Genomic DNA, 12,058 nt, shown 5'->3' on the forward strand with positions numbered 1-12,058 from the left:
GCTGATTCGGAGGCCAACAAACTCCTTTACATAGACAATTCAGTCTGCTATTCCATATGTTAAAAGGTTCTAAAGAAAGGTAAATAAGCAAAGGCCAAAAGCATAATAGAAATTTCAAAGAAATTTATTCGCATCATATCGGTAAAACTGTAAATATCTCATACATATTAATTTTTCTTCTGAGCAATAGCTGATATATTTACAAGCCATTACTAGAAAACTATTTTAAGAGATAAGAATAAAATAATGACTAAGTAGAATTTACTAGGATATATTTTAGTCCCTCTGGTACAATTGTCTGAATTTAAATTATTTTCAATGTTTTTTTTTTTTTTTTTTAATTAATAGGTAAGTACTTAAAAGTTTTTTTGTGTTTGAAAAAAAAAGAAAAAAAATTTTTTAGTAAGGTAAATTATGTACCGAAATTATTTTTATTCTTTGGGTTTTATTTGTTAATTGTATACCAGTGCCAAAGTTGAGTTTTTTAGGAGGAGTGTTAAATAAAAAAAAAACCTCACTTCGACACTGATTATTATTCATCATACGCCACTTGTTTAAGGCGCTTTAACTTTTTCAATAGGCAATACAAAAATATGAAGGTTAGTCTTTTTTTATTATTATTAACTCCTTCTTGAGCCCTTTTGGATGTATCGTTTTACTGTTGTGAATTTTACAATAAAGTTAATAAGAAGAATTCTTATGTTAATGTATTAATATTAAAAGGTGTTCTTCTTTATTTGCTTTCTACCATCAGCAAAACCGCCCGCGCAGATGAAAGGGTTTTGATTCAATTGATTTTGTCATTGTTAGTGAACTTTTTCATTTCAAGTAATCTATCTGACAATAGCAATCAATTTTAAAGGCAGTGTAATGAATGTTCCCATTTTTTGGTCTCTGCCAAAAGCACCAACAACTTTTTAATAATGCCAAGACATACAGTCGGTTGCAAAACTGAGTCAATTGTTTCATTTTTTGCCTTTTTCTTCTATAACGTAAATTTGGTTTTGAAAATAAACACATATTTTATAAAGGAGTAACTCAAGACTGTTTTATTTATTTATTCACAAAAAAAATTGTTATAATGTAGTGAAAAAAAAAAAAAAAAAAAAAATAACAAACGCTATTAAAAAGTGATTGATTCAGTTTTTGCCCCACCCTTTATCTCAGCCGAATTGTTGAGCTCTCAATATTTTTGTCCCACAGGCCTTTTTGGCATTTTTAAAGCTTTTAACCTCACTAGGCATACTTTTTTACCAATTTTTCACATAGTCATTTGGTATGTTGTACCACCGTGGTACTCAACCCTCTCCCAAAGAACCTTCAAATTTGTGGGTGGATAATCATAATTTCCCCCCCCCCCTTTTGAGACATTCCTTTAAATAAGAACCATAAATTTTCTTTGGATGAGATCTGGACTTTGTGCAGCCGCAATCTAAAACACAAAAATCTTGTTCTTTCAACCAACTATGGACGTTTTTGGCGTATGCTTTGTGGGGTCATTATCGTGTTGAAATGGTAACTTCATTGTTTGGATATGCATAAAAATCAATTGTTTTCTGCAAGTTTTTGTCTTTCAAAATGCTCCAATACAATTTTTTATCCTATGAGCCATCTATTTTGTTTGAATATTGGGCCCACTCCATTGCGCTGAAGCACCACCCAAGACTTTGATATTTCCCCGATTTATGTTTAATTGTTTTGAATGTAGTCCTGCTGGGTTAAATGATTCACCTTGTCTCTTCCATGACCATGATCGTCCGTCAGTGCGGTACCGGTTTAATTTTCGACTCATCAGACCATACAACTTTCATCCAGTGCTCGTAACTTTTGAACAAAGTTTTTCCGCTGCCCGAATATTCCTTTCAAACTCCCAGTAGTGGTTTTCTTCTTTTTTTTTTTTTTCAATGCCGTGAAATGCCCTCATTGAGCGCTCTTTTTCACCGTCCATCTACTCACAGATACTCTACTATCTTGTATTAATGAGTACAGCTGCAGCTTCAGATGTTTCCTTCGCTCTACCAGTGGACTAGATACCGAACCAAACTTTCGGATCTTGAACACTGAGCTTTCTTGGACGGCCCAAACCCTTCGTTGTTGGAAAGAGAGATTTTTTTTGTCTATTTCTTATTCTTTGAACCATAGATTGACTGATTTTCAATTTTTCAACCAATTTCTTGGTTTGAAAGCCCCCCCTGAAAATAATTCACGACCCCCGTTTTTTTTTTTTTTCGTAACCCTCGATCTTTTTTTTTTTTTTTCCATTAGGCGCTTTAACAATGTTTTAGTGCATGTCGTTCGCGCCGGTTCCTCATTGGGTTTAAATTTTTTCGAAGATGTTCAGGGACTTCAGGAGCGACATTAGGGCGTCGACCCCGGTGGTTTCATCGGTAAGTGACGGCGGGTTAGGGAGGGAGGAACGTAGTTGAATGTCTAGTGGGCAGGTGAGAATGTGCTTGACTGTGAGGATGTCACCACAGCGGCAGGTAGGTTGGGGGGACCTAGAGAATAAGTAGCTATGAGTCAGTCTGGTGTGACCTATCCGCATTCTTGTTAAGACAACTTCTTCTAGGCGCGTTTTTCTATTGGATGATGGCCATTTCTCAATGTTTGGTTTTATAGACTTTAATTTGTTTCCATTGGGCACACTGTTCCATGAGGACTGCCAATTTCTTTGGACAATTTTTTTGATTAATGGTTTATAGTCGCTGGCGGAGCATAATTTTAGTGGTGGGAAAGAAGGACTTGGATTCTTGGCGGCAACATCTACCGCCTCATTCCCAGAGATACCACAATGAGATGGGCACCACATAAAGGATATCTCCTTTCCACAGGCTACTAGGTCTAACCAGGTACTGTATATTTTGGACAGCAAGGCATTATTACAACTTTTGCTGGTAATAGCTTGGAGTGAGCTCATCGAGTCAGTAACCAATAGGAACTTCGTAGAAGGGAGATATTTCAGGTTCTGTAGACAAAGGAGAATGGCCATAAGTTCCGCAGAGAAAACCGAATTAACAACATTGAGCCTGAATGAGTTGACATTTTTATTGATCGTGTAGGCGCAGCTTGTAGAGTTTTCTGTTTTGGAACCATCGGTGAAACATAGAATCCGATCGTGGTTATTGTCAAGTTTGTTCTCGGAATTTCCCCGGTTTTCAGCGGGGAATCCTTTAAAATTTGTGATATCAGTCGATTTATGATGTTGGAAAGAAGAAGAAAAATGTTAGAAGACACTGTAACGTCCCGAGAGCGAAAAGAGAAGAAATATAGAATAGGAGAAAGCCAGCCGTTCCGAGAACATACCTTATTATATGTTTAGGATAAAATCCGCCCCGCTACTGGGTGGGAATCGAATCCGTAGACCTGACATTTACGCCTGAATAGGTGCACCTATCAGGTCTACCTGATACTGAATGGGCGGCCTTAAATGCGGGCTTTTTCAAGGAATCCTTCTAGGCTCGCGCCAAGCCTCCGAAGAGCAATCTTTTTTCGCCGTTTGTTCCTAAAATGCTTCTTTCCCCTTTCCATGTCATGTCGAATGTTTTCCATTATTACATTATATTTTACATTAGTTCTTTTCATTCTTGTCATACTTGGTTCGTTTTTTACACCTTTGCCCCTCCAACGTGAATGCCCCTCTCCCCCCCATTTACATACCTATATATTTTATAAATCTTTTTTTTTAAATCCCCATTTATATATTTATTTCTCCAATCTCTCGCATTTCTGCTTTTCGCTGCATTTTTGAGTTTTGCTTCTTAACCTGGTTAGGGTTGTTTGGTTGTTTCATTAGTGTCGGAAATTGGTTTATTAGGCGACCTCTTCGACATGCTGCTCCCCATGTTGGGCATCTACCAGGAGTACGTCCGAAATCACCACTACAGTCTGCAAGTGCTGACGGAGTGCAAACAGCAACCGGAGTTTGTGCAGCTACTGAAGCGGCTCGAGATGAAGCCGGCGTGCCAGGGCCGCTCCCTGGAGATGTTTTTGACTTTTCCCATGCATCAGGTATGTAGGAAGTTCAATTGCTTTTCAGAATGTCCAATTCTTTTCTTGGTCTTCTCAGACTTGGTCGAGGTATTTGTCAACCTCTCAATCAGCCCTAGTTAGAGGTGATTGCTTTGGGCTCACCTACAAAATCAAATGCCCAATTAGAACCTGAATAACTATAGAGTAAGGCCAGCCACTCACTATCAGGTACACCCGACAAGTACGGTTGAAAAGTTCCGCCTGTCAGGTCTACCTTATACCTGATGAGCACTAACACTATCAGGTATACCTGACAGGTAAGGCTGAAAAGGTCCACCTGTCAAGTCTACCATTTGGTTTTGTAGCAAAAACCAAATGTCAGCCCAAAGCAATCACCGTAGCTAGGGCTGATTGAGAGGCTGACGTAAAACGCCGACCCAGTCTGAACTCGGGAGAAGGTGAAGAAGAAAGAAGAATAATTCTTGGACATTTTTTGGACATTGTAAAAAGCATTAGAAACAGGCAAAACTTCCACACTAGGAAAAATCTAGATCCTCCATTCCAGACAGTGAAATTCGATGTAAATCACAAAGTTTTGTGGAATCTTCCTGCTATGATTTTTTTCCCTGTAATGCAAAGGTCAAAACTGTAAGGTTGCTTTCAGGGACTCAGTCCTATTCAAACAAATTGATATACAGGAAGACACGAGTTTTAAAATTCCAGTTGTACCTTCCTGGGAATAAAACCTTTTCGTACAACAAACACAAACGGTTTGGTTAACAAGAAACAGCCAGCCAGCCTAGTTAGCTTAGTTGGTAGTGCGTCTGCCTTGTAAGCGCTAGGCCGCGGGTTCGATTCCCGCCCGGGGCGGATTTTATCCTGATGGGATAATGTTCGTTCTCGGAAACGGCTGGCTTTCTCCTATCCTGTCTTCCTTCTCTCCTCGATTTCGGGACGATAAGACCATAGCAGTTAAAGTTCCCTCTGTCAAACCTCTTAAAAAAAAAAAAAAAAAAAAAAAAAAAAAAAAAAAAAAAAAAAAACAAAAAAAAAAACCCCTTAGGAAGGAAAAGTTTGCAAATTGGTGTGCACGTGGAAAACTTCAAATAAATGGAAAACTTCAAATAAATTTCATCCCAAATTTCACTTCAAGAGCTTTTGACTAACGTTTATTCCCATTTAATGTCAACTGGAGGGACTAACTTCGTGAAAAGTTTGGGGTTTAATGTTTTATTATGATATAAATAAAAAAACTTTAAGTTTTCTTTTCCCTTACTTTTTTTTCAAGTGAAATAAATTAATTACTTAAAGCTCAAGGTTATAAAGAATAATATATTATTATTATTTTATATTTTTTAAGAGGTTTAACGCCACATTATAAGACTAGTAGAGCTTTAAAGAAAATAAAGTTCACGGGTAATAGCATTAGATTACAGGTTATTTAAGAAAGTTTAGAAAGATTGAAGAGACTCTTTAAGAGTCAAGTCTGCTCTCTATGACCTTCAGTACCTGCTATAAATTTGAAGGTTTTTATGAAACTCTGGTTAGGAGGGTCTAATTCTGTTTAGGTTCTTTTGGAGTAAAGTGGTAAAAAAAATCGAGTTCTTTTCAGATCTATGACACCAGTAGCCGATTTCACCAAACTTCAATCAAGCCTTAATTGAATCATTAAGCACTGATGGGGAATTAAAGTTGAAAATTGCATTTCACCAACCTCCGTTAAGACATTTCTCCCATCAATTCACCCTAATAATTTAATGATAGGAAATTCTCTCCAGGTGTATTTTCCTTTCGAGAAACTTTCGGAAAAGGAACCGATTCCCATGGAGCGCCATCTTGGATTTCCTATTTCGAACTGGTTCCGTTTCTGAAAGTTTCCCTCATGGTAAATACAACTAATATTAAAGGTAGAAACACACTACCATCACGTCACTTGAGCTCATGGGGAGTCAGAAGGATGTAGTTCAAAGTTTTCCCATAATACTCGTATGTAATCTAATTCAGGACAGCCACACTACTATCACGTCACGTGACGTAACATGATGGTAGTGTGACTGTCTTGAACGAAATTACCTACAATATTATGGGAAAACTTCGAACTACATCTTTCTGACTTCCCTTGAACTCACGTGACGTGACGTGACGTGATTCTAGGGTGTTTCTACCTTAACAGTTCTATTCGGTTCTTTCAGATTCCCCGGTATATTGTCACGCTTCATGAACTACTTGCTCACACGCCTCACGATCATGTCGAGAGGAAAAGTCTTCAGAATGCGCGACAACAACTGGAAGACCTGTCACGCCAGATGCATGACGAGGTAAGCGTGCAAAACCCTTAGGGGTCCTGCTGTTGGATAGCAGAAATATACCGTGTATTGTTATGATGGTCCTGAGATCAATGTGATTTCTCAATGAAAGAGATCAATGTGATTTATCAATGAAAGTCACAAAAGATCTAAAAAGATCGAAGTGATATAGGGCGTTTATTGAAGCCGATGGCCCTTCTTATACCAATAATAATGATTTGCATGAACCAGCACGACTATGTCTGCATGTGAAGCTGGAAAGACACGCCTTACAGGCATGTCTTGCCGGTGTTATCGTAACGTAAGCTAGCACACTCACATCAGGTAAACCTCACAGGTACGGCCGAAAAGGTATGCCTGTGAGGTCTACCTGATACTGCTCTGATAGTGAGTGGTTGACCAAACAGTCTGAGCTTGAGTAGCCGACATTACGTTCTCAGGAGACTGGTACCCGAGGAAAGTAAAGTTGTCATCAATAAAGTTCTGCTGTCATCACCAAAGTAAGTTTTGATATCAACTTTATTTAGTTCCGAGAAAAACGGTTGTCATCGTTACCGCACGTATGACGCCTGTGAGGTCTACCTGATACTGCTCTGATAGTGAGTGGCTGACCAAACAGTCTGAGCGTGAGTAGCCGACATTACGTTCTCAGGAGACTGGTACCCGATGAAAGTAAAGTTGTCATCAATAAAGTAAGTTCTGCTGTCATCACCAAAGTAAGTTTTGATATCAACTTTATTTAGTTCCGAGAAAAACGGTTGTCATCGTTACCGCACGTATGATGGAAATTCCTTCGGGAAGCCCCAGAGTAAATAAAGGGAAACTTAATTTTTTCGTCCTTATATTTTCATGAGATGAATTGGAAAGGGTTTCCACATCCCCGAAGTGCCAATATTTCCTCCCAGTGGCGTAAGAACAAAAGGTCTCTCCGACTGTTGATGTCGGACAGAGCTATTGTTCGACTTAGTTCTGTGTCGTGTGTGTGTGTGACGTGACCGGAATGTGTGTGACGGAGAAATTACCCAACTTGTAGGTCTCTCAGACTGTCTGAAGAATGAAGTTGGAACCTTTTCCCACCACACACGTTCCGGCAGTCGGACTGTCAGTCAGAGAGTGAGTGTGAGTGGCCGGCCTCAGAATACAAAGTATTGTTCTTGATTTTTCGAATATCGTAATAGCTTAGTAGATTTCTAGATTTTAAAGCTGTGTCCACACATAGTCGACGCCGTCGATCGACGAGGTGAAAACGTGAATCTATGTTGTCGAGGCAGTGTACGGTTTCAGTCGACATCGATTGCCCACCGATGGAGTCGATCGAGTTCGTCGACATTGTGTGGACACAGCTTAATATTTTTTTCGTCCTCTTTCAGGTGAGCGAAACAGAGAATTTGAGGAAGAACCTGGCAGTGGAGAGACTCATTGTGGAAGGATGTGATATTTTGCTGGATGTGAATCAAGTGTTTGTACGACAAGGTGAGTGCTTTCCATTACTTGGGCCAGCTTATTTAGCTTGGTTGGTAGCGGGTCTACCTTGTGAGCGCTGGGCCGCTGATACGATTCCCGCTCGGGACGGATTTTATCCTGAACGTATATTATTCGTTCGCGGAACGACTGGCTTTCTCCAATCCTGTCATCCAGCTCTCTTCGATTTCGAGAAGATAAGATTTGAGACCTTGGTAGTTACAGTACCTACAAACTTACTTTACCAAATGGCACTGCAGCCCGATGTGGGATAGGAAGAAGCCAGCCATTCCGAGAACGAACCCTATCTGTTTCGGCGGGAACGGAATTCAACCTCGCACTTACAAGACAGGCGCGCACCTATCAGGAAAATGAGAAAAAGTAGAACCAAAGTCGTTCTGCATCTCGGCCGACGTGATCTTCAAGTTTCCCGCAAATTCTCTAGAGTGCGCTGGCAGTTAGTGTCGCTCCACATTTCCAGTCACACGCGGCCGGCGGCACCCCATCGTTTCCCCTCAAAATGACGTCATAGCTTCCAGAATTTCCCTCCCCTCCTCCCCCTTGTGTCGTTCCTCCTTCCCCTTGCGTCGTTTCACCATCCCCTTACGCCGTTCCCTCTCGTGTTTGCTTTCTACACTCCGGCCCCGATATCCCCTCAAATTTTCGTAGTAAAAACATTTTCACTTGAAATGACATCATAGCTTCCAGAATTTCCCTCCCCTCCTCCCCCTTGTGTCGTTCCTCCTTCCCCTTACGCCGTTCCCTCTCGTGTTTGCTTTCTACACTCCGGCCCCGATATCCCCTCAAATTTTCGTAGTAAAAACATTTTCACTTGAACTTGTGTATGTTCTCCTTGCCCGAGCAACAGCTCCATTGTTTGGCCGAAACACCCGAGTGCCTGAAATGAAACGCCAAGTAGAATTCAGGATCGATCGAGATATTATCACCCACTAAGTGTGACTATGTCCTTGTATATACAATATGACTTGTACCCTTGTATAGAATATACGCTATATCTACATTACCTACCACAACGACTCAGTATTAGCCCTAATATTGGTAGCATATGCACGTAGCGGTCATACCTGCCTCTGGAATGCAAGAGTTCTGAAAGTAGTGTACATTTAACCCTTTGGGATGGAATATTTTTATTTACTTATGCTTCTCAGAGATTTTTATGAGGTTTTATCGAGGAAACTGTAACATCAAAGGTTTTATCGTCCCGATATTGAAGAGAGGAAGATGGGAAGCCAGCCGTTCCGAGAACGAACTTTCTCTGTTCAGAATGAAGTTCGCCCCGGGCTTTAATCAATTTGTAACATAATGTTTAGAAGCTTAAAACTCCTTACACAAAAATCCCAATCTGAGGCTTAGGTTTAGGGGTTAGAAAGTCCTAAGGAATCGGTTAAGCTTCCACGAATCTAGTGTTTGCAAGGCAGGCGCGCTACTCTTCAACCTAACCTAGGCTGGAACAAGCGGGGCCCGTCCCTCCGGGAATTTTTCGATCTTGGTTAAGGAGAGTCAATATTTATGTACCTACCTATTTTATTTAATATTCAGTTTATTATTATTCTTGATTTGATTTTTTGGTTTTACTTTCATGTAATGATTTAAAATCAAGACTAGAGCCCGTTCTCCCTTTATTCCCAATATAAGGTTCAAGTCACCCATCCATTTATTGGCCTTGCTCGGCGTAGCTTAACATAGATAACGCTAAAACCGGTCTTAAATGATCGACTGAAGTGTTACCTAAAACTTTCTCGCTTTGAGTTCATAGGTCATCGCGACAAATTTCGAGATCAGAGCTCATTTGTGAGAGAAAATGTGAATAAAATCCCCCAAAAACCAGTTTTTTTGGTTTCTTGGCTTTATGGTTTTCTGGACAAAATTTGCACCACCACTTTCGTGTTCCTGGTAAAAAGACCTTTAATTTGATATATAGGTCGACCAGGTTTGAATAAGTCCTTCTATGGGGACAGACCGACCGACCGACAGACCGACAGACCGACAGACAGACGACACCGAAGCGAATACAATAGCCCGTCCACTATACCTTGAATGAAAGTTTTTATTGTTTATTTATACAATTTGTATGTTAACAATGTTAGCTCCCGTCTTTCTTTCGTCCGCTCTCTGTTCCTCAAACTCCTTTCGTCCTTATCTTTCCCTATTCCCTTCTCTTTTCTTCTGTTCCCTCGTTTTGCCGTTCTTCTTTCTCCTCCTACCTTTATCTACCTTCTCGTTTCTTCTCTTCCTTCTCCTTCCACGTTTTTCCTTCTAGTCTTCCTCTTCCATTTGTTCTCTTCCCCGTTCTTTTCTCTCTCTTGCTTCTTTCTTCTCTCCCTTATTCTTCCTTCCCTTTTCTTCTCTTCCTCGCTTTCTCTTTCTCCACCTTCCTTTACCTACCCTCTCATTTCTTCTCTTTTTCCTCCTCCATTTCTTCACCTTTACTTCCCCACTCTTCCTCCGTTCCTTCAAATCGATTTCATAACCAGGAGTACCGGCATTTACTTTGACGAGGTTCGAGGCAGCGTCAGCGGCAACTTTGAGGTTCCCATTGCGTGCTGTCAGTGGAGGAAACGACTGGGGAGATTGTCCTTCGGGGTGTTGCCTTAGGCAGAACTAAGACTAGAATTTTTTAACTGTATGATTCTTCTCCTATGGGTTCCTCTAGAGTCTAGGTGTAGGGGCAATCTTCTACGAATCTACGAAAGATGGCTTGAGGTTATACAAATCTAAAATCTATGGGTTCCTATACCTACCTACTTCCTTTTCGAATTCCGGCTAACTTAGCCTAGGGTACTGCCTTGGACAATACTGGAATGTTTTGTATGATTCTTCTCCTACGAGTTCCTATTTTTCCTATTCGAACGCTGGCTTACTTAGACTACTAGGGTACTGCCTTGCGCAAATCCAAATCTGGAATGTGTTGACTTGTATGATTTTTATCTTATGGGTTCCTATTCAAATTCTAGAAAAGTTAGACTAGGGTACAGCCTTGGACAAATCTAAAGCTGGGTCTACACATAGTCGACTCCGTTGATCGATGGTCAATCGACGACGTGAATAGGTGAATCTATGTCGTCGAGGTAGTGTACGGTTTCAGTCGACGTCGATCGGCGGGGTCGACTATGTTTGAACACACCTCAATACTTGGGAGCCTTTTGGCTTTGTTGGCCGATTCTTCTGCTATGAATCCCTCGAAATGCTGGCGACCAGCTTGGTGTTTTTCAGTGTATGGATGAGCAGAATTTAATTTTCAGGCTCACAGCCAAAGTCTTTTAGGTCGTTGTCGAGGTAGTGTACGGTTTCAGTCGACGTCGATCGGCGGGGTCGACAATGTTTGAACACACCTCAATACTTGGGAGCCTTTTGGCTTTGTTGGCCGATTCTTCTGCTATGAATCCCTTGAAATGCTGGCGACCAGCTTGGTGTTTTTCAGTGTATGGATGAGCAGAATTTAATTTTCAGGCTCACAGCCAAAGTCTTTTAGGTCGTCTGGTTTAGTTTAGGTGGTCTTTAGGTCGAAAGTTTAGGTGGTAAAGAACATCCCCAGGAAAGTCAGGCTGACAACAATCGTTTGGTCTTCTAGAAGAACACCGCTAAAGCCAGAAAAGTCGAAAACAAGCAACTGCGGGGAAGGCAAAACATTTCGTTTCTGCGGGTCTAGCTTGTCAGGTTCATGTTAGTTTTGCCTGGGGGTTGGGGGTTTGACAGGTGCTGCATTGGGGTTATTTTTAGACGCTCATAATAAAATTACAGCCCGTAATTGGGCGTTCCGTCCGGATTTTTCTACGTTTCATTTTCTTCGTTTCCAACTGTCCGAAATGAAGGGAAAAGGGGAAATGAATTGCGTCGTGAAATTTGAATCGAAGCTTTTTGTTTATTTTACCCCCAATTTACGCTTTGAGGATTTGTATGTGAGAATGTAACACTAATAACAGTAGAAGAAATCTCTTAAGAGGTTTAGGTGGTAAAGAACGCCCCCAAAAGCCCTCTTGGTCTCAAAATCTTCTGAGCGAATTACCTTCATGTGGTAGGTAATTAACATTGCCGATTTTTATCAAAATGAGACGGATTTGTCGAGAGTTATTGCAGAACACACAAACAGACATCAGTGTTCGTTCTCGGAACGACTGGCTTTGTCCTATCCTGTCCTCCTTTCTTTGATTTCGGAACGATGAGACCTCCGTTGTTACAGTTCCTTCTATCAAACCTCTTAAAAATAATGACAATCAAAAATAACCGAAAGAAGAAGAAGAAAACATCAAAGGATTGTCGTTTCGGCAAAATTAGTGTCGAAATAAAACAAGCTCCAAAAA

At 40.6% G+C, this 12,058-nt stretch overlaps 1 protein-coding gene across 1 annotated transcript in view; it reads left to right on the plus strand.

The window, feature by feature from the left end:
- LOC103508467 (ras-specific guanine nucleotide-releasing factor 2-like) overlaps positions 1 to 12,058 on the plus strand; it is a 70,167-nt gene that overhangs the window by 7,151 nt on the left and 50,958 nt on the right. The window contains exons 4-7 of the mRNA XM_026823077.1: positions 2,342 to 2,387; positions 3,772 to 4,008; positions 6,162 to 6,287; positions 7,646 to 7,748. Of these exons, the coding sequence (XP_026678878.1) occupies positions 2,342 to 2,387; positions 3,772 to 4,008; positions 6,162 to 6,287; positions 7,646 to 7,748 (512 nt within the window). The remainder of the gene's footprint in view (positions 1 to 2,341; positions 2,388 to 3,771; positions 4,009 to 6,161; positions 6,288 to 7,645; positions 7,749 to 12,058) is intronic.

Source organism: Diaphorina citri, unplaced genomic scaffold (assembly GCF_000475195.1).
Source record: "Diaphorina citri unplaced genomic scaffold, Diaci psyllid genome assembly version 1.1 scaffold402, whole genome shotgun sequence".
NCBI classification, from domain to species: Eukaryota; Metazoa; Arthropoda; class Insecta; order Hemiptera; family Psyllidae; genus Diaphorina; species Diaphorina citri.